This window comes from Ochotona curzoniae, unplaced genomic scaffold, assembly GCF_017591425.1.
Source record: "Ochotona curzoniae isolate NIBS_2020 unplaced genomic scaffold, NIBS_Ocur_1.0 contig_2699, whole genome shotgun sequence".
Classification (NCBI taxonomy): domain Eukaryota; kingdom Metazoa; phylum Chordata; class Mammalia; order Lagomorpha; family Ochotonidae; genus Ochotona; species Ochotona curzoniae.
In genome coordinates this window covers 322,217-345,077 of record NW_024465561.1, presented here as the reverse complement: position 1 = coordinate 345,077, position 22,861 = coordinate 322,217, and the positions used below count along the sequence as shown (strand labels likewise).

The 22,861-nt window shown below is 61.9% G+C and overlaps 3 protein-coding genes and 1 non-coding gene across 7 annotated transcripts; 2 read left to right on the top strand and 2 right to left on the bottom strand.

Annotated features, from left to right (window-relative positions):
* Nucleotides 1-1,306: 1,306 nt before the first annotated feature.
* LOC121153561 (protein fosB-like) lies at nt 1,307-6,174 on the top strand. 3 transcript variants are annotated; one of them, XM_040976154.1, is made up of 5 exons: nt 1,307-1,954; nt 3,932-4,249; nt 4,410-4,517; nt 5,423-5,589; nt 5,719-6,174. In XM_040976154.1, exons 1-5 carry the CDS (start codon nt 1,829-1,831, stop codon nt 5,882-5,884), a joined length of 885 nt encoding a protein of 294 aa, XP_040832088.1. In that variant the 5' UTR covers nt 1,307-1,828; the 3' UTR covers nt 5,885-6,174. The 3 variants fall into 3 exon arrangements, with proteins under 3 accessions (XP_040832088.1, XP_040832086.1, XP_040832087.1); XM_040976152.1 differs by having other exon boundaries at nt 5,423-6,174; XM_040976153.1 differs by lacking the exon at nt 4,410-4,517 and having other exon boundaries at nt 5,423-6,174.
* Nucleotides 6,175-8,943: 2,769 nt separating this feature from the next.
* TRNASTOP-UCA lies at nt 8,944-9,030 on the bottom strand. Its single transcript has one exon. It is a non-coding gene; the product is annotated as a tRNA-Sec (tRNA).
* A 2,318-nt stretch (nt 9,031-11,348) lies between these two features.
* LOC121153558 (reticulon-2-like) lies at nt 11,349-18,443 on the bottom strand. Of its 2 annotated transcripts, XM_040976144.1 has the most exons (10): nt 18,410-18,443; nt 16,757-16,801; nt 16,177-16,671; nt 15,838-16,092; nt 13,652-13,859; nt 13,150-13,288; nt 12,955-13,024; nt 12,785-12,831; nt 11,995-12,053; nt 11,349-11,825 (listed from the first exon to the last, which is right to left on the bottom strand). In XM_040976144.1, the coding sequence occupies exons 1-10, from the start codon at nt 18,441-18,443 to the stop codon at nt 11,744-11,746; spliced, it is 1,434 nt and encodes a 477-aa protein (XP_040832078.1). In that variant the 3' UTR covers nt 11,349-11,743. The 2 variants fall into 2 exon arrangements, with proteins under 2 accessions (XP_040832078.1, XP_040832079.1); XM_040976145.1 differs by lacking the exons at nt 15,838-16,092; nt 16,177-16,671; nt 16,757-16,801; nt 18,410-18,443 and adding an exon at nt 15,325-15,495.
* A 1,795-nt stretch (nt 18,444-20,238) lies between these two features.
* LOC121153758 (probable protein phosphatase 1N) lies at nt 20,239-22,429 on the top strand. The gene is made up of 5 exons (XM_040976502.1): nt 20,239-21,147; nt 21,557-21,674; nt 21,766-21,868; nt 21,959-22,019; nt 22,406-22,429. The coding sequence occupies exons 1-5, from the start codon at nt 20,239-20,241 to the stop codon at nt 22,427-22,429; spliced, it is 1,215 nt and encodes a 404-aa protein (XP_040832436.1).
* The last annotated feature ends 432 nt before the right edge of the window (nt 22,430-22,861 follow it).

Sequence of the window (22,861 nt, the reverse complement as noted above, 5' to 3'; positions counted from 1 at the left end):
ATCCTCCACTTGCAAACACTGGGATCCCATATGGGCGCTGGTTTGTGTTCTGGCTGCCCCACTTCCCATCCAGCTCCCTGCCTGTGGCCTGGGAAAGCAGTCCAGGACGGCCCAAAGACTTGGAACCTGGAAGAGGCTCCTGGCTCCCAGCTTTGGATCACATCAACTCAGCTGTGGCCATAGTGGCCATTTGTGGAGTGAGCTAGCAGATGGAAGATCTTTGTCTTTCTGTAACTCTGCCTTTCCAATAAAAATAAATAAAATCTATAAAAACAAAATGAAGTAAAAAATAAAAACAGTGCCCTGGGGACACCGGGGGTGGGTGTGCGGGGCTTACCTATACCCCTCCACATATAGAGGGACTTGGTGAACGGGAAACACATAGCATCGACTATTAGTATTATTAATTCCCCCATCACACACACGCGCACATCCCTGTCTCTGGGTTGTAAATTTGGAAAGAGGCGGCAGGCATGACCTACAGGGAGGACGCTTGGCTCCCCTCGGGCTCCCATGCACTCCGCGGCCCCTCCAAGTCCCCACATTCCCTCTTTTTGCAAGGAGAGGGAAAGCTGAAACTCCAGGAAAACGCTGGGCGAGCTGGCACGGCGAGCCAGGGGGAGAAGCTGGGCGCGTGCGAGGAGGGGGTCGCAGGCCCCAGCCCGGCGCTGCACCCCTGGAACAGGACAGCCCGTCCGAGCGCGCCCGGAGCCAGGCTCACACGGAGGACGGCGCTCTCCCTGCCCGGCACAGGGTGCGCGGCAGGGCTGGGGGCGCACGCCGTCCGCGGGGGGCGCTTCCCGGGCCCCGGGTTGCCCCCGATCTTCTCACCCGTGCCCGGGTCAGTCCCGGCACCCGTGCGTCCCCGGCGCCCGGCAGTGCGCAGGCGCAGCGCGTTCCGCAGGCGAGAGCAAGCGAGCGAGGGATTCCCTCTGACGTCATTGCTAGGATACCAAACAAACACTCGGCCGCGCCGGCCGAGCTCCTTATATGGCTAATTGCGTCACAGGAACTCCGGGGGGCGGGGTCGGGATCCCCTCCCGCCGCGCGCCTGAGCCCGCCGCCCCCCGCCGCCCCCCGGCATCCCGAGGGTCCCACGGGGGTCCAGTCGGTGGTCGGCACGGACCCCTCCCCCGGCATGGCGGGGTCCGGCCGAGAACCGAGGAGAATTTGGGGGAGTTTGTGGCGCGCCGGGGACGTGACGTCAGCAGGGGGGCGGGTCCGCCGGAGTATAAATAAGGCTGGCGCTTCTGGGGTTCATTCATAAGACTGAGCGCCACAGCCGCGGCGGGGACACGCGGGACGGACACCTCGGACGGGCTGCTTGCAGAGGGACGGGCGCCGGCGAGACTGGCCTGAGTTTTGGTTTTTATTTTGTTTTTCCGCTTTGTTGTTGTTGTGATTGTTATTCTCGCGGAGAAAGTTTGGCGAAGGATTCTTCTCGACATTTCTTCCTCGTTCTTTCGGAGCACCGACTGACTTTCTTCAGACACTCCACGCCCCGCGTGGACCTTCCACCGCCCCGCGTGGACCTTCCACCGCCTGGACGCACGGACTCTTCCCCAGCCGGGGGCGGGGGACAGCAACCTTCCGGCGCTTCTGGACCTGCAGCCCGGAGGGGGCACCTCGCGTCCCCCCCGCCGCCCAGAGGAGGACTGTCCGGCCACTCTGCTTGGCTCGTGGCTCCGGACCGATCGGCGGACGGGCGCGGCCCCCGTGCAGCCCCCTGCGCCCCCGGACTCGCAGCGAGCTAGCCCCCCACCCGGCCAGAGCCTTGGCTTCCCGGCGACCTCAGCGTGGTCACAGGGGCCCCCCTGTGCCCAGGGAAATGTTTCAAGCTTTCCCCGGAGACTACGACTCCGGCTCCCGCTGCAGCTCCTCGCCCTCCGCCGAGTCCCAGTACCTGTCTTCGGTGGACTCCTTCGGCAGCCCGTCCACCGCCGCCGCCTCCCAGGTCAGTTCCAGACTACTTTGTCAAATTTGGGGTGCGGGGTGGGGAGGAGGAGCAGGCTGGCGACAGCCAAGCGGGGTACACCCCTCGAGTGAGAACAAGACTAGCGGTCGCACTTTTGCAAAACTGCAAAGAAGTCAGGAGCGGGCGGCCCGGGGCGCGCTCCCCGCCGCTGAGAGCTTTGAGGTGGAGGCAGGACGGGGCGCCTCCCCGCCAACCTTCCAAGCCCGGAGCCTGGCAGGGGAGGCAGGTGTGTGTGTGTGTGTGTGTGTGCGTGCGGGGAACAGAAATCCTGCAGAAGCTTCCAGGAGCATCCTGTCCTTTCTTTCTTGCCCTGCGATCGGCGGCTCCGGCGGCCGGGGCGCTCTCCGGCACCCCGCGGGAAGGCGGGCCTCGAACCCGGGTCCGCCCGGCCTCCGCCTCCCTGCGCCGAGACGTAACGGGGAGGGCGGTGATGGCGGGGAACCCGTGCGTAACGGCTGACGTGCTGGAATCCTCCGTCTGACGCGGGGCACGCACGGCGCGCGACGCCCCCTTCGCCCGCCCCGCCCCTGACGTCCTGAGCGCGTTCTATTTTGGAACGCCGGGCCACGTTGCTAAGGGAGGGGGCAGCCCGGCCTTCCGATTGGTCGGCGCGACGCGGGCTGCGGCCAATCAGCGTTCTCTTCCTCTGTGCCGGGGGCCCGCTGTTCCCATCCTCCGCCTGGCCGCCCCCGGAACGCGCCGGGTTCTCCCGGTGCCCGGTTGGCGGCCGCCCGAGCCCGGTCTCCCGGACTCCACGAGCGCCACGAGCAGCTCTCCGCGACCCCGCGGGGTTTGCGCGGACTCGGTCTCCCGGCTGTGGAGAGCAGCCTAGCGGAGCGTCTGCTCGCGTGCTGCGGTGTTGTTGTTGTTGTTGTTTGCGGGGGAACCCGAGGTGGCCGTTCCGGGGCATACCCGGACACTCCGCCGGGGTTCCTTCCGCCCCGGTGTCCCGGGAGCGCCCCGAGGTCGGGCGGAAGCTAGCCAACCGGGGCTGCGGGGGGCGGGAGGGACGCCGGCGGGAAGAGCCGCAGGGGCGGGGCCAGCCAGCCAGGTGGCCCGGGGCCCCGCCCCTCTGCGTTCCCAGGACGCTGATTGGCCAGCGCGCCAGCCCTTCCCTCGCCACGCCCCCCGCGAGCGTATTTAAGAGCGGCGCCGGGCTGGCGGCCGCGCGGTTCCGGCGTGTGGAAAGATGGACGTTCCTCGGTCCTGGGGTCCCGGACCCCCGGCCGTCGCCCCTCGTGCACAGCCTGAACGAGCTAGGGCGTCTCTGTCCCCTCTCCGTGCATCCACCTTCCACTGTCCCTTATCAGCCTCACTCAGGGGAGAGGCAGTTACTTGAAACGTTTTCAAACTACTGGGCCCTGTCCTTGGAGGGGGTGGAGTCGGGGGTCTTCTGACACTGTGACCCCCACCCTCTGCACCTGCAGGGGACCTCGCCGGAGCAGGTGTGTGTGTGTGCGTGCGTGTGCCTGGGGCCTAAGGCCTCTACCCCCTCCTCCCGGTGCCTCCGGGGTGGGGGTGGGGTGTTGTGGCTGCTGTGTGTGACTGTGGCTCGTCCCCCTCCTCCCCCCCCCCAGAGCGGTGTTCTGTCACCCGCCCCTGTCCGGCCTCCTCGCCATCCTCCCTCCACACACACACACACACCTAAGAGTCACCAAACCCGGGTGTGAATCACCACCGGCTGGAACCGGGCAACCTTTTTCCCCCGAAGCCGGAGGAGGAGGAGATAGAAGCCAGTTGAGCAGAAATTTTCTCATTAACCACTGCGTCACGGCATAGTGGAAGGGCGGGTGTCGTGGCTGGGAGCCGGTGACACACGCATGCAAGCCCACTGGGCCCTGAGCTGGCTCACCAGGCCGGTGTGTGTGTGTGTGTGTGATGTGCAACGGCGGGCGGGTGTGTGTTGGTGTCTTTGTTTGTGTGTCTACGCCCGTGTGTGGCTGTGTCACCCCGTAGGAGTGCGCCGGCCTCGGGGACATGCCTGGTTCGTTCGTGCCCACGGTCACAGCCATCACCACCAGCCAGGACCTCCAGTGGCTCGTCCAGCCCACCCTCATCTCGTCCATGGCCCAGTCTCAGGGCCAGCCCCTGGCCTCGCAGCCCCCAGCTGTCGACCCCTACGACCTGCCGGGCACCAGCTACTCCACGCCGGGTCTGAGTGGCTACAGCAGCGGTGGAACCAGTGGTGGCGGTGGCCCTTCAACCAGTGGGACCAGTGGTCCCGGGCCTACTCGGCCAACCCGAGCTCGGCCCAGGAGACCCCGAGAAGAGACGGTGAGTGAGGCACCTGGGAAGTTGGCCTGGGAGGTGGGCAGGGGCAGAAGCAGGGGCAGTCACACCCCCTGGCTCTAGCTGCAGGTGGCACAGGCCTGAGGGGCTAGAGGGGCGGGCATGGGCTTCTCAGCATGCTCAAGCCTCTTTCCCTCCCACTCAGCTCACTCCCGAGGAAGAGGAGAAACGAAGGGTTCGCAGGGAGCGGAACAAGCTGGCGGCTGCCAAGTGCCGGAACCGTCGGAGGGAGCTGACTGACCGGCTGCAAGCGGTGAGGCTGGGCCCTGGGCTGGGCTGAGGGTGCTGCTGCTGCAGGGGGCTGTCTCCCCATCTCTGTCCATTCGCCCCCACCCTGCCCCTTCTTGGACCTGTTGCAGGTGCAGCTGCCCTAGGTGGCGCTGGCCACACACTCAGATGGGCCACACGTCTGTGTCGGCTCCTGTTCGCCCCTCCCCACCAGTGATGACCCAGGGCTTGGCATTGCCAGCCTTTGCCATATCCTGAGACGATGCCTGGGCTGGGCTCCCCAAGAGGAGCTTCCCGTTACTTCTCCCATCTCTTCCTCTCATTGCTCCCTATACCATCCAGGAGGGTCTGCCCCAGCTGCTGCCATGTTCTAGCAGTCTTAAGGGGTGATGCCCCCACCCCTAGCCTGGCACTCCTGTGGGAGACCCCCTTACGTGGCAATATTGGGGGTGAGGACTTAGTATTCCTTGAAGAAACTGGCAGCTTCTCCTCTTCCCTGTTCTGGGAGAGAGCGGTGTGTGGGGGCTGCGGACAGCATTAGAAGGAAGTTGCTGAAAGCGTGTGAAATGCCACGGGGCAGTTGGTCATTCACTGCACAAACCTGGCAGTGCTCCCTGCACACCGGATTTCCAGGGACCCCAGGGCCTGTTGTAGGGCTGCGAAGTCAGGCTCCATGGAAGCCTTGTCCCATGGCCCGCAGTGTGCTGCAGAGTGGGGGACTTCTCTCCCACCTGCCCCGCTCCACGGGGGCCTGGGTGGGGCGAGGCTCTGTTCCTGGTCCCTGGGCAGCGCTGGGGAGGGGGATGAGAACCCTACTTGTACAGTCACTCACTGGCTTTGTCCCCTCCCTCCCTCCCTCCCCCTTCCGCCCTGCCCCTGCGTGGTGCGCCGCTGCTGCGCTGCTGCTGACCACCCCCCTGGGGGTCTCAGGAGACGGATCAGCTGGAGGAAGAAAAGGCAGAACTGGAGTCAGAGATCGCCGAGCTCCAAAAGGAGAAAGAGCGCCTGGAGTTTGTGCTGGTGGCCCACAAACCGGGCTGCAAGATCCCCTTCGATGAGGGGCCCGGGCCGGGCCCGCTGGCGGAGGTGAGAGACGGGCCGGGGCCAGCGCCCGCTAAGGAAGATGGTTACAGCTGGCTGCTGCCGCCCCCGCCACCACCGCCCCTGCCCTTCGAGACCGGCCAGGACGCGCCCCCCAACCTGACGGCTTCTCTCTTTACACACAGTGAAGTTCACGTCCTCGGCGACCCCTTCCCCGTTGTTCCCCCTTCGTACACTTCCTCGTTTGTTCTCACCTGCCCGGAGGTCTCCGCGTTCGCCGGCGCCCATCGCCCCAGCGGCAGCGACCAGCCTTGCGACCCCCTCGGCTCGCCCTCCCTGCTCGCTCTGTGAACTCTTTAGACACAAAGCAAACCCGCCAGGCAGAGGGACTTGGAAGAAGACAGAAAGAGTTGGGAGGGGAGATGTGCTGGGGGCATGGCCAGCTGGACCCTTGGCCGCAGTCGCCCACCCCGGAGGACCGCCCTATTGACTGTGCTGCCTCTGATGGCTGCACGTGCTTGCACACAGGACTTGACCTGAGAGCCGGTGACTCTGGGGACAGGGACTGGGGAGGGTGTGGATGGTTGTGGGGTGCCTTGTGTGGCCCCCTACCGCTGGTTCCCACCCATCGCTGTGGCTGCGTGAGCAGGTGGTGGGGTTGTGGGAGGTGGGGCACACAGCCTGTGTGAGGCTGGGGGTTGGCTTGTGTGTGCTGTGCAGTGGGCAGTGGGGTGGGTGGACTAGGGGCTTTTCCAGAGCTGTCCAACAAGGCCTTGACCCACCCCCACCTACCCCCTCCTTTTCCCAGCCTCTCCACTTGTACCCTTCATGGGAGCAACCAAACCGGTTTGGCCTAGCGCCCCCTCCCCTCCCAGACCCCAGCTTTATTTATCCCACATTTCCAGGGGCAGGGGTTTTGATCCTCTTAGGCGGCCCCTGACCCCCCAAGGGGGACACTGCTGAGGCTCTGCCCCCTCCCCAGACTTAGTTTAAAATGTGAACTGCCTTCCCGGCTGCCCCATCCCCATCCTTGTCTCCCAGAACAACACCCAGCTTGGCTGGGACCGGGCTGTGCGGGTGCCCCGCCCCAGGACCCCCTGCCCCCGCCACCCACACTGCCTTGTTGGGTCTCTGGTAACAGCAGCAGGGGCCCCGCGGGTGAGCCTGGCCTTGATACTGTGAAATGCACGGCGTGATTTTGCGCAGGGAGCCAGGGGCAGCATCCCCCACTCCCTGCAGCCTCCCCTCCCTCATTGGGAGTGGGTGTCTGTCTGCCCAGGACTCTCAGTGCCCTGGCCGCCCTGGCCTTCCCCTCTTCCTTTAAGGCTGCCACGCCCACACCCACCCCCAGCCTAGGAAGCCCGTGGCACCCCGCATGCCTTTGGGGCTGAGGCTCCTGTGCCCACCCCGTAGGGGCCACTGGGTTCCCTGGCGGGTTCCTCCGTTCCTTCTAACTCTCGTGAGGGTCAACCCGGAGGCAGATGTCTTATTTTTTAACCCTCTGTGGGTGCCCTCCCTGGCCGCCACCGCCACCGTCCTCCAAGTTGCATGGGAAACATTCCACCCGCCGCGTCCGTCCGTCCGTCGCCGGCATTGGCCTTGAGTCCCCCAGGCCCGTCCTTAGCTATTTATCCCGTCCCTGGTCTCCGAAAGGCACTTATATCTATTATGTATAAATAAGTATATTATATATGTGTGTGTGTGTGTGTGTGTGTGTGTGTGAGTGTGTGAGTGTGAACCCTGCGGCAAGCCCAGCTGGGGTCCCCCATCCGGCATGCAGAGTGTGGGGCCGCTTGGGGAAGTAGCCGCAGCCTGTCTGTCCCCAAGCATCTCCGCCTCTTGCGTGTTTTGTTTTGTTTTTTTTTCCTGCCACTCTGAGCGTCCCTCATCCTCCGCCTGTCTGGAGCCGGGGCACGGGGCTGTGTGTTTCCACGACTTGTACCCTGGACAGTACTGGGTGTGAGCAAGTGTGTGACTGTGGGTGGGGCTGCCCTGCTGACCACAGTTCATGGATTCCCCAGGCCTCGGCGATGCCCTGCTGTGTTCGTGATTTCCTTTGTTTTTTTTCTATCTTTCTTTCTTTTTTTTTTTTTTTTTGTATTTTGCACCTGACCCTGGAGGGGCTGGGCCGCTTCCCTCCCCCACTTGGTTTTGCACTGTCGCCAATAAAAAAAAAAAAGCTCTGAAAAACACACCTGCTGGGTCACAACGCCTCTTCACTAAGGATGCTGGCTTTTCAGCAGGAGTTAGAGAAGTTAGGGGGCTGGGGAGACCCCCCCCCAAGCCTCAACACACACACCTCCAGGTGAATCAGCCTGCTGCGGGACAGAAGCAAGCTAGACTCTCGGGTGGACTTCCACAAGCTCTTTTTGTGGGAGCTTCCTGGGACAAAGTCCCCTGAGGGGTCAGAAACCTTGTAGTGACCGGGATGTCCGATGGAGCCAGAGAAGGGGCTGGACCAGCAAAAAAGGCAGGATGGATGGCGGGGTGGCAGCTGTCTTCGGACTGTCACCACTTGCAGGCATGTGCCCCCCGCGCCACAGCATACCCTGAAGACCGGTGCCGTTGTGCCTTGCCCACCTGCATGGTGGGTACATGAACGTGCACTGGACTAGGTCTAGTCAGGAGTGAAGAGAGGGTTGGAACTACAAAGTACAGAACGCGCAGCACTTCCCTAAGCGTTTCTATAAGTTTTATCTTCTGATTTTCCCTTTGAGAAAGAAGTCTTCTATGAACTCGTTCATTATGTCTATTCCCCTCGTCCAAAAAAAAAAAAAAAAATTCTGCAGCAGCCAGGACAAAGCCAGCACTTGGGAACCCCATCGGGGTGACAGAACCCCAAGTGGGTAGCAGGGACCCAAGGACTCCCAGAACACAAATTAACAGGGAGCTGGACTGGAAGCAGGCCCGTCTTCCTAGGTCAGGGCTGACTGGAGCGGGGATAGGGCACAGCAGCTGAATCTGACTCGGCATAGGAGCCTGTGGACTTCCTAGAGGAGGGGGCATTGGGTCTGTGTGCACGGGAGGGGCTGGGAGCCTGGGAGCGGGGACTGGATGTCAACAAGGGGCTGGCAGGGGTAGACACCGCAGGTCCTGTGCAGAGGAGGTAGGGGCTGTTCCCGGACCCCTGACCCTGGCCTGGAGCATGTCCGCTGTTCCCTGAGCCAATGCCTCCCCTGGTCTTCGTGGAGGCTCGCACTTTCCCTGCACAAATCGCTAATCAAAAGAAAACACAAATAAAAGCAGGGTCCCATGCGGAGGCTAGACAGAAACAGGGACCTGCAGGGGTCTTTGCCAAGCCCCAGGTGCACACGGAGCAGGGGTCCCTGGGGACGCAGGGTGCAGAAGTGTGCCCTAAGCCCATGCGGGGTTTACAAACATTGCAAAACTAGGGAAAAAAGAGGGCCCAGCGCCCGAAAGGTGGAATTGAACCACTCTGTCGCTAGACAGCTACAGGTTTGAAGCCTGCACCCCAGACCACTGAGGATCATCCGGGCGAGTAACAAACTGCCCGCGGCGTTATATAAAGCTCTGAAATCCGGCCCTTTTAGGGTGATGGCATCTTACTAGATTATGACTTGATCAAGCCAGTTTTACATTGATCAATTCTGTCCTTTTTGCACCACCACGCATGCCATTTCGAATCGCTCTGTTTTCTGGATACAGTCTGAATTATCCTTATTCTAGAAACAGTCTCATTTACATAGCGCCGCGCATTCTGGGAAGCAGCGCTCTGAAAGTTGGCTGTTCATTAAAGGGCCAGGAGTCCCCTCCACACTTTTTTTTTTTCCAAAAAGAAAAAAGTCAGGTTTTTTTTTTTTTGGTTTTTTTTTTTTTTTTCTAAATAGTAGGAAAGGCTTCCTCATTCGGCTTTCAGAAGGCGCTTCCAGGAACAAGTCTGGATTCTTGCAGTCTGACGATGCCCGTCTGGCGATGGGGCTGCAGCGGCACCTGCTGCTTCTTCCGTAGAACTGCAGGGACCTCGGGCACGTCCACGCGTGTTAGTCCCACGTCCAGGAGGGCAGGCCTGCAACTTGGACCCTCGCTGGCCACATCTGGGTTTTTGTAATCAGAAAATCGGACGCCCTCCAGCCCACGCGCCCGGAGCAATCAGCTCTTAACGACCAGAGCTGTTCCTGTAAAACAGGCGATTCCCTGGGGAGAACTTTGGCATCCCCTCTGGAAGACCCCCGCCGCATTAAAGGGGTTCAGGGGGGTCCAGGCTCGAAGCCCCCAGCTGCTTATCGGACTGCAGCTTCCTGGGAAGCAGAGGTCGATGGGCCTCGGGGCTTGGGTCCCTGTTGCTTCTAAGGCCCAGCCTCAGCTACTTAGTGACAATTTTGGAAGGTGACCAGTGAGTGCAAACCCTCTGTCTCTCTCTGCCTTGGTGCCTCACCCTCCTGCAGCTGGCTCCCAGGATGCAGGTGCTTCGAGGCTCTAGCTAGAGGGTGGGTGTGTGGCAGCCTCCTACGGGCTCAGTGCCCTGTCTCCGTAGCTCCCTGACTCCTTGGGCTTCAGCCTCTGCTTGGCTATCAATTCCAGGTCTAAAATAGCAAGCCTGTCACCCTATCCCCTGAGCCCGCCATCACCTGGCCTGCCACATGCCATTCTGAGCACTCCACTCCACAGATTCACGGATCCTGCAGTTCTCGTGGGTGGATCCTGTAACCCACCCCCTGCCACCCCACCACCTGGCACCCAAGAACCCAAGAACACTTAACAGGTGTCCACCTGTGTGGGTGGGGTGAGTCCTTGTTCTGCAGGTCTCAGTCTCCCCAGCTGTGTGCTGGGACAGGCTCCACTGACCTCTCCAGAGGAGATGGACGCCGCGCTGAGGTCGGCCCAGGCCGCAAGGCCGTACAGCATAAAATCTAGTCCAGATGGGGAGACCTGGGGGTTCAGCCACTCCCGCCCTGCAGTCTCCAGGCTGTGAGGCCAGAGCATTCACTAACAAACATTGTAACTGTACATATTTCTGTGTTTTTTGTTGATTACTGGTGCTCAGTACAGCTTCCGGGGTGGGAGGCAGGGTGGGGCTTCTGCCTTTTTCTTTCCCCTTACCCCAGATACAGAAAAAAATAACAACAATAATAACGTGCAAACAATGGTCTTACACACTTTCCTGTAGCCCTTGACCCTTTGTGCCCTAATCAGCTATGTAAAGATTGTCAAAATAATTTCAAAATTAAAAAAAAAAAAAAAACACGGCATCCTTTCAAGGAGTAACAGTTCTTTGAAAAATATATTGTAGGGCCCGGCACATTTAGGGGTCTCAGGCTTGGAGATGGCCACACAGCAGGTGGAGCAAGAAATCGTAGTGAGGCCTGCCTTGAGCACAGCTATGGCAGGGCTGCCCTCGCCCTGGAGTGGAGCGGTCTCCCAGCGAGCTCTCCACAACCACTTCATAATCTTGGCAGACAGGCCAAGCACAGTAACTTGGTGGCTAAAGTCCTCGCCTTGCACACTCGGGATGCCATATGGGCACCAGTTCATGTCCTGGCTGCTCAGCTTCCCATCCAGCTCCCTGCTAGGGGCCTCGGAAAGCAGAGGAGGACAGCCCAAAGCCTTGGGACCCTGAACCCATGTGAGAGACCTCGAAGAGGTTCCTGGCTCCTGGCTTCGGATCAGCTCAGCTCTGGCTGTGGTGGCCACCTGGGCAGTGACTCAGCGGACAGAAGATCTTCCTCTCTGTCTCCCCTCTTCTTTGTATATCTGACATTCCAATAAAAAAATAAATAAATCTTACCAAAAAAAAAGAGCCGAAGGAGGCTGTGGGTTTTTCCACAGGAGTCTTTATTAAAGTGTAACTCCAAGCTCAGGCCTCCCCTGGGCCCCATGCAAAACCCCCAGCCTTGGGGGGACCCTCTGCCTTGGCTTGTCGGGGGAAGACACCCCTTCCTGCACGGCGCCACCAGCGGCGGGTCGCAGTAGTGCAGAGCGAGGCCTTGACGGATGACTCGCAACTACAGGTCCCAGCAGGCCCCGCGGCCAAAGCTCCTCGCCTCTCCTGGACTCCGACAGCAGAGCCTCTTGGGAAGTGTAGTCCTAGCCGCTCAGACGAATTGCGAGTTCTTTTGGGTGGGCGTGACCCTGACCCCCCACCAGGGGAAGTGCCTGAGGCAGCAGGGGCTGGGGATGCAGATGGAGGGGCCGTGGGGGGCTGCTCGGGGATGGGGTCGGGCGTCCCGTGCGGGCGCAGAGGCAGCCCTCTCATTCGGCTTTGGCTTTGGATCCAGAGACGGCGGCGGCGGCAGAGGCCAGGGCTGTGGTCCCTGGGATCTTGGCTCGGATCCTGCAGAAGAGGCGGAAGGGAGGCGTCCGACGTGGGGCAGGCAACCCCCAGAACCGTGGGAGAGGAGGGATGGAGGCCGATAGAGCCAGCCCTGTCCACCCAGTCACCCTCTGCGGGTACAGACAGAAAGCACGTGCCAGGCCTCCCACCCCGTCCCCCACCTACTTACTTGGCTTTGATGCTACTCAACTGATTGGTCACCAGCCCCACGTACTGGTCAATCTGGGTCTGGGGGAAGAGAGACAGGATCGGAGGGGATCTCCCTACTCCCTCAGCTCACAGTCAGTCTTCTCCTCCAGGGAGCCAAGAGTGACCTCAGGGCAGCCCACGCCAGGGCCTGCCCCAGCGTCCCCATCCTGGGCACGGTGGGAGGGGAGCTGGGGGTGTGCATGTCTGGGGGTGTGCGCACGCACGTGGACAGAGCCGCGAGAGCCGCTCTGGGGCGAGGGCCCGAGTCTCTGCTCCGTGTATTCATCTGTCCGTCTGCGGATGATTAGGGGAAGGTGGCAATTGGTTTGCCCGACCCTGGCTAGGGGAGGAGACAGAGGTGGAGGGCCTGGTGCGTGGGCTCAACTGGCTAATCCTCCATCTGCAAGCAACAGGACCCCATGTGGGCGCCAGTGTATCCTGGCTGCTCCACTTCCCATCCAGCTCCCTGCTTGTGGCCTGGGAAAGCAGTCGAGGACGGCCCAAAGCCTTGGGACCCTGTACCCGTGTGGGAGACCTGGAAGAAGCTCCTAGCTCTTGGATTCAGATCGGCTCAACTCCGGCCACTGAGGACACTGGGAGTGAACCAGCAGATAGAAGATCTTTCTCGCTATTTCTCTTTCTCTCTGCCAATCTGCTGTTCGGGATGCTGGCCTCTGGCCACTCAGACACCGTAACTTGGCTCTATTAGCCCCACGGAGAAGAGGAGCGGCCACGGGACACGTGCCCACAGCACGATTTGGAGCGCTCACCTGGTGCTGCCGGTAGAGTAGGGGCACAGTGAATAGCGCAATCACGCCTGCAGGAGACACGGCCGTGCGAGGGGGGAGTGTCAGGGCTCACCCAGGACAGTCCCACCTGCAGCTCCCCCCATCCAGACCCCAGCCGTCCGCCTCCCCACCCGGCCGCCTTCCCAGCTCACCCAGAATGAGAAGGGTCAAACCATTGAAGACGGCGCCCACGAAGGTCAGGATGTAAAAGAGGAGGGCCAGCTGGGGGTGGGAGGGGGTGCAGGGTCAGCCATGAACCACCCCCTCCGGCCTGGGGCACCCCCTCCCGACTCACACACCCGGGGGGTATACAGGTGGACCTGGGCAGTCAGGAGGGGGTGGGGCACCTTGAGGGAGTCCACGAGGTCTTCCACAAGGAAGAAATGCCGCAGCTGCGTGGCCGTGGAGACCACGTGGGAGGCGATGTGCCGGGACAGGCGCTCAGTCTGCTCCCGGGTCATGGTCAAGTCCACATCCAGGTATGCCCTGAGAGGACATGGGGAAGAGGGGGAGAGGGGAGGGGCATTCAGAAGGACCATGGGGCCCAGACTGAGCAGGGTGTGTGTGTGTGTGTGTGTGTGTGTGTGTGTGTGTGTGTGTGTGTGTGTGTGTGTGTGTTGAGGGGGGATGCTGCAGCCAGCACAGAAAATGGGGGTCAGGGAGAAGGCCAGAGGGCCAACATAGGGTCAAGGTCAGGGATAAAGATGGAACAGAGGTGAGGATGATGGGGGGGTGGTGGGGAAGTCAGAAGGCAGAGCAGGCTTCAGGTCAGGGCTGGAGCCCGGTTAGAGGATGAGGACGGACTGCACTTTTGGGCTGTGGGGAGGGGGAGTGGCAGGGGGCTCTCACTGGAAGGGGTTGGCGCCATCCCCCCGGTGCACAGCCTGCAGCACTTTGCGGTAAACCCTGAGAGAGATGGTGCCACACAGCAGCAGCAGAGCCACGTGCGCGGCCACGGACACGATGCTGAAGTGCAGGAGGCAGAGCAGGGAGACCATGAGGCCCGTGAAGACCACGCCCGACCACCGCGTGTCCTTCCAGTAGAGCAGGTCCGCCACTGTGGAGAGGGAGGGGGCGGCAGCCTGTCACCTGCCTGCGGCAGCAGTGACCTCCCATTATCCAGCTCTCCCAAGTCCCAGCGTCCTCTCTGTCTGGTGCCCATCTGGAAGACCCCATCCTTCCTGCCCCTCGTCCTGTGTGTGCACACACAGGTGGCACTGCACTTCCTGGCCACCACTAGGACAGGCAGGTCACAGGTGCAATTCATCTCCACATGTGTCACGGGTCACACACATGTCACACACAGGTCATGTATGCACAAGGTGTGTCCATTCAAACACAAGTCTTCACGCAGCTCTCAGAAGCTACCTGCACAGATCTGTCCACAGACTTCCACACGCACCTGCCTATACCCACTTTCTGAATGTTTGCACACTGCGCCCTACTTTCTCCCCACAGCTCCCCCTTCGTTAAATGCAGTGGAGCCTGGTGATTTTTTTTTTAAAAGACCTGCATGCTATTCCATTGTCTGCTGTGTTGTCATTTGTTTTGTGATTATTTTTTGGACTCAATGTCTGGCTGGTCCTTCTCGCTCCAGTCCCTAAGCCCTTGACCCATGCAGTGTCACACACAGCATCCTTCCACTGCTTGGAGCTGCTGTTTGGGAGTGAATCAGTCCCTGGAGAGTAGGGACATCCCTGGACAAGAGGAGCTGGCCGCCGGTTTGGCACGTCACACGTGGTGTGAGCTTGCTCAGTAATGAGGTGGCCACCTTCTTCATTTACAGCAGCAAAACCAGAACCATCACTCGCCTCCCAGTAACCTGCCCCGGTGAGCTCACTTGTCAGCCTGCCAGGGGCTACAACCACAGGGACCCCCTTTGTCTAGGGGCTGCCTCTTGGGGAAAGGTGGGCCTTCACTCAGACCCAAGGCCCCTTGCTGAGATCTGAAACGCATCTCCTCAACCACCCCAGAGCCCTGGCCAGGGACTTCCAAACCCCAAAGCTTTGGCTCCTCCGTCTGCAGCACCCCACCCCGACCTGGCCCCCAATAACCCTCCTACCATGCTGATCCCCACACAGGGGGCTGAGCCCCCTGCCATGCATGAAGCACCCAGCAGGCTCCCCAAGGGTGGAGGAGGGGCCGGGTCGCCTGAGGCGGGGTCTAAGTTTAGGCACGCTGGGGGGGAGGGGGCCTGGCCAGCAGCTGTGCTGGCTTGTCCAGCCCTGGGCTGACAGCTTCGCCTGGGCCTCAGGCTGGGGGAGGGGCCCACTCAGCTCCTGGGGCCACAAGCCCTGGGGCAGAGGACACAAGGGGGACCCCCAATGCTCCAAGGCTCGCCCTCCCTCCCCCTTCCCTGAGCACCCCCAGCCCCAGCCCGCAGCTCTGCAGACGCCCCAGATCACTAGGAAACACCACCGCTGCCCCCCGAGTTGGAGGGGAGGAAGGGCGAATTCAGGACCGCTCCCCTTTCTGCTATGCCCCAACCCTCCGGCCGGCTCCCCTCATGCCCCAAAGCCCACCTTGACTGCACATCTTGGCTCAGAGGAAGAGGCTCCGGGTACCGGCTCCTTTCCGGGGATTTTGCCCCTTCAGCGGATCCGGGAGGCAGAGTTGAGGGGCGGGGCGCCCCTGGACCCAGCCAATGGGTGTCCCCAGAGGTGGGGCCCCAGGCCCAAACTTGGAGGCCGAGTTGTAAACAGCGCAGGGCTGGGAGCTCCGGGTAACCCGGCCCGGCGGGGCGCGGAGGCGGAGCTGCTCTGTTTACGACCCGCCAGCAGGTGCAGCCCCAGGAGGGGCGGCCGCACCGGCCCCGCTCGGCCTCCAGGGGGCGCACTCCCAGCGAGGGGCGAAGCTGCAAGCGCTCTCAGCCAATCCGCCTCCAGTGGGCGGGGCACTAACGCACCAAGAGCCAATGGCAACCTCAGATAACGGAGCCGGTCCCGATGCAACCCACGCCTGCCTTCCCCCCATTGGCTCCTTCCAACTCCCGCGGTGTCCAATGGGGGGGGACTTTTCTCCAGCTCTTGGCTTACCGAGAAGGCGTGGCTCCCAAGTACACTGGGATTGGTCGGTGCTATCGAGGCACTGTCTTGTGATTGGCTCCCGCTCCAGGGGCCCCCACGGGGCTTCCTCCTCGGCCAGCGAGGGCTCCTCAGGACCCGAGTTCGAATCTCGAGATCGGGGTGGAGATGGGGTGCCGGGCTGCGGGGTCCCAGGCCGGGGGCTGGGCTGAGGAGTCGGGACCCTGGGCGGTGAGGGCTGAGCAGGCCGGGGTTGTGCGTCCAGTTCTGCAGTGGGAGAGAGACAGGAAAAACCGTGAGCTCTGAGGGGCCAGGCGGGGAGACCCCCAGCCCAGGCCTCAGCCCTCTCACCTGCTCCAGGCTCTCCGGCCTCCACTCCGGCTGCACGTCCTGGCTCCTCGTCTTCCAGCGGCGTGGAGCTGCTGGTGGCGGAGGAGTCCTCCCCAGCCCCGGCCTCCTCGGCAGCCCAGCCCAGCAGGTGTAGCCGCAGCCTCAGGTCCTCCTCGAGGGGGTGGTCGGCGGTGATGGACGCAGGATCAGGGTCGGGGTGGCCGCGGCGTCCGGGCTCTGGGGACTGGCTGAGGCTGGGGATACTCTCCAGGCTGTCGCCCAGGTCCAGCTGCGGAGGGGGGTCTCGCGGTTCCGAGATGGAGCGGCCCTGGGGGCGGGCGCGGCGGGCGGTGGGGTCGCGGCGGCCGCTGGAGCCCCCCACGCCGTCGAAGGCGATATAGGAAAAGGTCAGCTCCCGGGGGGTGCCCCAGTCCTGCGACGTGGTCTCCTCCTCCTCCTCGTCGGAGAACTCGCGGGCTGTGTGCAGCTCCCGGAAATCCGAGTGTTCGCTCCCTCCTGCCGAGGACCCAGGTGGGAGCGGCTGAGCTCGCCGGAGGGGGATGCGGCCCCCAGCGCCCCCTTCCAGCTCCACCCCACTTACCCTCTGTGGAGTCCGGGGTAGAGGAGGCTGTGGACGGGGCTTCCTCTGCAAGAGAAAGAGTGGAAGACTTGGGGCAGGCCCAATGACTGGTTGAGTGACCCTCACTCTGCTTGCACCAGCATCCCATTGGGGTGCCAGTTTGTATCCCAGCTGCTTCACTTCCCATCCAGCTCCCTGCTTGTGGTCTGGAAACACAGCGGAGGATGGCCCAAAGCCTTAGGACCAGCACATCCATGTGGGAGTCATGGAAAAAGTTCCTGGCTCCTGGCTTCAGGTCAGCTCAGCTCTGGCTATTGCAGCCATTTGGGGGGAATGAACTGGCACACACAAGATCTTTCTGTCTCTCCTGCTCTCTATAAATCTGCCTTTCTAATATAAATAAATCAATCTTTAAAGATGGAAGATTCTTAGAAGAAAAGTCTGGACTGTCTGAGCCAGTGCTGGCATCTTGGGACACGTGGTCCACCATAGGGCAGGCGGGCAGCTCAGAAGTTGAAGTTCAGAAACCTTAGAGGCCTCCCATTAGGGATCTTAGGAGGAAGGGGTTCCACCCCGACCACCTGCTCTATCCCAGCACCTTTACCACACAGAGGCTTCCGGAAAATGTGCAGAAGGAAGACAACAAACACGTGCTATGGGGGCTCATCAGACAGGGCCGAGAGAGGGAGAGCCTGGAGGTGCGGTGTGCACCCCAAGATGCCCGTGGGAGCAGAGACCCAAGGCAAGTGAGGCACAGTCGTCCTGCAGTGCGCAGGTGTAAGTGAGGAGGGGGAGATGAGAGCGGAGAGGGGGTGGAGGCAGGGTACCCCCTTCCTAAGCCAAAGCAAGATCTTCACGTGCTGGGGTGCTGGGACGGCACCCCACGAGGTTGAGCTCACACCTTCTCCCATCGTGGTTTCTGTACGCTCCATTCAGGCAAAGCGTTGAAACACAGCCGTGGGAGCCAGCCACCATGTGGGGCAGGGACAGAGAATGGTGCCCGAAGCCCTGGGCTCAGAGACCCAGGGCATGCTCAGCTGGGAACCCCGGGCCCCCCGGAACCAGCCAGGTGCTCCACACCCAACAGAGGTTCCACACCGCTGCAAACCCGCCACCCTTCGCCCCAGCTCTGGGAGTCGGAGGCCAACAGCAGGGCAGTTACTACTAAGCAGTGGCAGAGCCCGCTGACGACTGGCGAGTCCTGGCCATCACCCAGAGGGACAACAGGGGCTGGGCCAGGTCGAGCAGAAAACGGAGGTGGGATGTGGAGACGGGTGGGCCATTGGGGAGATAGATCCCCTCCTCTCCATCCTGGCTGTCAGCATCGCATCCAAGCAAGCACATTCGCCGCCGGCTGCGGCCAGCACCAGGGCCAGGGGACAGCTCCCGCCCGCGGCCTCGCCCTGGGGAGGGGCCCGACCCCTCCCAGCGACCCGCGCGACCCATCCCGGGGCGCCCCTCATTCGGGTCCAGCTCCGCCCGGGGTCCTGCAGGTCAGGCTGCTCCCCTCCATCCCCCCCGGAGGCCGCGGGATCGCGGGGGGAGGGGAGGCCTTCCTTTGTCTCCACCGCCTCCTGCTCCCGGTTCTGCATCGGCGGGGCGCCCCAGGCGGGGTACCCCAGGACCCCCGGCGCCGGCCTCTCCACCAGCAGGCCCGAGCCTCCTGGTACTCACTGCAGTGGGCGAAGACAGGCAGGACCTGCCCCATGGCCCCCCTCGGGCCTGCATCGGGACCCCCGCCCACTCCGGCCGCGCCGCCCTGGGCCCGGGGCCGCCGGCGCTCATCTCCGCCGCGCCCACGACGCCGCCATCCTCGCCGCCTCCTCCCGGGCCGCTCCCGCCGCCGCCGCCGCCCTCTGCACGGCTCGGCCGGGCGGGCGGGGCCGGCACTGCGGCGCGAGGGGGCGGGGCCGGCCGGACCACGCCCCCGGGGCGGGGCCAGCGAGGTAGCCCGCAAGGCGAAGAGGAGGGGAGGGCCATGGTGGGACCACGCCCTCGGGGCGGGGCTAGTCTAAAGAGCTAGCTAGGGGCGGGGCCAGCGAGGTTAGCCTACAGGGCTAGGACGGAGTGGTTAACCAGCGGACGGGCGTGGCCCAGCGGGACACGCCCTCCGGGGCGGGGCTAGCTGTAGAGCTAGGGGGCGTGGCGGGGCCAGCGGGTCTGGGGTCTGCACAGAAGGGGCGGCGCCGTTAGGGGAAGAGGACGGAGGAAAAAGAGAGTCTGAGAGCGGATGGGGTGTGGGTATCTGGGCTGAGCTGGAGCAGGGCTAGGGATGGCAGGGGGGAGGCAGAAACAGAAATATTCTGGAAGCTCTGAGCTGGCCCAAGCCCAGATGGAGTGGAAAGAGACCACGAAGAAACATTTATTTGGGATTTATTTATTTATTTTTATTGGAAACAGATTTACAGAGAAGAAGAGACAGAGAAAGATCTGTCCCCTGGTTCACGGATCTGAGCTGATCCAAAGCCAGGAACCAGGAGCCTCCTCTAGGTCTCCTGGAGCATGGAAGACGAAGACTTTAGCCACTAGGCTACCACGTTGAGCCCCTCATTTTTAAAAAAAAATATTTATTTATTTTTACTGGAAAGGCAAAGTTACAAAGAGAATGAGCCAAGTATCAACAGCCAGATCTGAGCTGATCCAAAGCCAGGAGCCAGGAGTTTCTTCCAGATCTCCCACGTGGGTGTAGGGTCCCAAGGCTTTGGGCTGTCCTTGACTGCTTTCCCAGGCCACAAGCAGGGAGCTGGATGGGAAGCGGAGCTGCTGGGATTAGAACTGGTGCCCATATAGGATTCTGGCACATGCAATGTGAGGTCTTTAGCTTCTAGGCAACCGCACCAGGCCCAAGAAACTTTCTGAGTTCTGAAAAGTTAAGACACAGGGTTGGGCCTCAAACAAATTAGGATTATTCTGATAAACGGGCAGGATCGGAGTTCTGGAGGCATGGCGAGAGGAAATGAGAACTAGCTGGTCAGGTTGGGGGCCTTCTCAGAACCTGGAGAGAAAATAGGCCGGTTTCCACAGGCCAGGGTTTGGGGACAAGAGCTGGAATTCTGTCCGCTTACTACAGGCTGCGCTCAGACAGCGACAAGGATGACAAGTGTGAGGCTGCGGGCTTGGTCGGTGGGTGGGCAGGGCTGGGAAAATAAAAAGCACCTGACAGGCCGCAGGGCGCAGGGGTGGAGGGGCCAGGGCACCCTCACTGCGTGGGCGGAGCTTGGGCCGGGACCCTGGCCACGGACGCTCACACTTCTCCCTCAATTTCCCCTCCATAAATTGGAGAAGTGAGGTGAGCCGTGCGTGATGTTTGCTCAAGTGCTAGTTATCCACGTCTGCCCTCCGAGACCCTAAGCCCGACCTCGGCGGTGCGACCCCATTCCACCTACAGGTCCAGGAATAGAAACGGGATTTAGCTGGTTTAACGTCTCACCTCGGAGGGAATTAATTGGGAGGAGGGAGGAGGGCAGCGGAGGGCGGAGCCTTCCCGATTCATAGGCCACAGGATGGCGGCCTTGGCCCGCTTGCTGGAGCGTATCCTCCGGCCAAACAGCGAGGAAGAGGAGGAGAAGGAGGAGAAAGAGGGGTGCCCGGCCCCAGGCGAGTGTCCGTCTTTGCTGGCCGTCCCGCGGTGCGTGCAGTGGCCGCACGGGGGAGCGTCGGGAGACCTGCGCTTCGGCGCCAGTGCGGTGCAAGGCTGGCGCGCGCGCATGGAGGACGCGCACTGTGCTCGCCTGGAGTTACCCGGGCTGCCCTCAGGATGGGCACTCTTCGCCGTCTTCGACGGCCACGGCGGGGCACGGGCTGCCCGCTTCTGCGCTCGCCGCCTGCCGGCCCACGTGCTCGAGGCGCTGGGTCCGGAGCCCCGCGAGCCCCAGGGTGTCCGTGCCGCGCTGCGCTGCGCCTTCCTGCGCGCCGACGAGCGCCTGCGTGCACTCTGGCCCCGCGGTGAGCCCGGAGGCTCCACAGCCTTGGCGTTGCTCGTGTCCCCGACTTTCCTGTACCTGGCACACTGCGGGGACTCGCGTGCCGTGCTGCGCCGGGCCGGCACCATGGCCTTCAGCACCGAGGACCACCAACCTCTCCGGCCCCGAGAACGAGAGCGCATCCACGATGCAGGTGGCACCATCCGCGGCCGGCGAGTCCAGGGTTCTCTGGCCGTGTCGCGAGCATTGGGGGACTTTGCCTTCAAGGAGGCGCGGGGACGCCCTCCCGAGCAGCAGCTAGTGTCGGCGGAGCCCGAGGTGGCCGCCCTGGAACGCCAAGCCCAGGATGAGTTCGTGCTCTTGGCCTCGGATGGCGTTTGGGACGCGGTGTCTGGCACGGCTCTGTCCGAGTTAGTGGCGTCGCGCCTCCGCCTGGGCCTGGCCCCAGAGCTTCTCTGCGCGCAGGTGTTGGACACGTGCCTGTGCAAGGTGCTGGGGACAGGGCGTGGGGGCCAAGTGGGGTCCAGCGCGTCCCTAGACCAGGAGGCGAGGACACAGCCAGGTCAGCTTGCTGGATCCCTAGCGATGCTGTGAGACCTCGCGGGAGAGTAGAGAGGCTAGGCAGACGCGTGGAAGGGGCCTAAGAGAAAGACCCTGGTCTCACGGAGAGGGCAGTGCTGGACAGGGTTGGCAGGTCAACTACGCACTGGTGAGAGCCTCAGCAAAAAGGCGTGGTCATCCTCCCATTAGGTCGGGGCTTGGACTTGAAGGGGCATGGTCTAAGGGATGGGGTCTTATGGCCTGGATTAAGAAGGGGATCCCTGGGCTCCGGGATTGTTGGGGAATTCGGCCTCCATCTTGCTCTCCCATGGGGCTCCCTTTTCTCCTTCCTCTGTAGGGCAGCCTGGACAATATGACTTGCATCTTGGTCTGCTTTCCGGGGGCCCCCAGGCCTACGGAGGAGGCCGCTAGGAGGGAGCTGGCCTTGGATGCAGCCCTGCGCCGCAGGGTCGCAGGTGAGTGGGCGCTTCAGGGAGTCCGACTCCATGGGTAGTCGGAGAGCAGGGTCTTACCACTCCATCCCCCCAACCCTTGCCTTCTTCACAGAACTGTGTGCCACTCAGGAGCCCCCTACCCTCAACGCCATATTCAGAACCATGGCTTCAGAGCACATACCAGATCTGCCTCCTGGGGGAGGGCTGGCTTGCAAGTGAGTGGGGGGTGTGGAATGGGGAGAGCTGGGGGAGGGGTGGGAGGAGGAGGGCTCACTGCAGAAGGCCACCCCCTCTCCCTTCTCTAGGGCCACCACCATCGCTGAAGCCTATTCTGAGCTCCGCCCGGCCTCAAGAGAGCTGGGGAAGGTAAGGCCCTTGCGTATTTGATCGATTCTTTTAGGCGTCTGTGGTATGATCCCCTTGCCCCTTTTGTTTTTGGAGGGTCATCCCGCAGTGGCCTAGGAATGCTGCTATAACTTCCAAGCAGCACAGGCAGGTGCTTTCTGGGATTCTTGGCACTGTGACTAGGTGGAAGCGAAGCAGGGAGCTTACTGGGCCGTGTAATTGAAGAGGCCGGAGGCTGCAGGCATGGTTGCGTTTGGCAGCCTGGAGATCCCACCAGGAACTGTCTCCGTGCTTCTATCCTTGGAGTCGGGGGGGCGGGGCAGAGAGCCGTGGCTCCAAGCTAACCCCTCCGCAGTTAGTCATTCTTCCAGGAGAGGGCAGCAGCTGACTCTCATCCGCCACACCAGGTCCTGTACCTGACCTGTCACTGAGGTCACCGATCAAATCCTAACCCTTAGCATTGCGGGGGTTGGGTCATGCCACCTGACTATACTGGATTGAGGACAGATACAGGAAAGGCTGCATCAAGGTCATGGAAAAGGGTGGGCATTTGGCACAGCGGAGAAAATGGGCCTCGGGATGCCTGCATTCCGTGCTGCAGTGCCCAGCCTTGGGTGCCAGCTCCACTTCCCCAGAAACACCAGGGGATGGTGGGTCAAGTCCTCGGGTGCCTGCTGCCCACTTGGGAGAGATGGGTGGAATTATAGCCTGTTCGCTGACCTGGCTGTGGTAGGTAATTTTATTTCTGAGGAATGATTTTTTTTTTTTTTTGAGGAATGATTTTTTTCTGAAAGATATATTTGTTTTTTTTTTAAGATTTATTTATTTTTATTGCAAAGTTAGATATACAGAGAGGAGAAGAG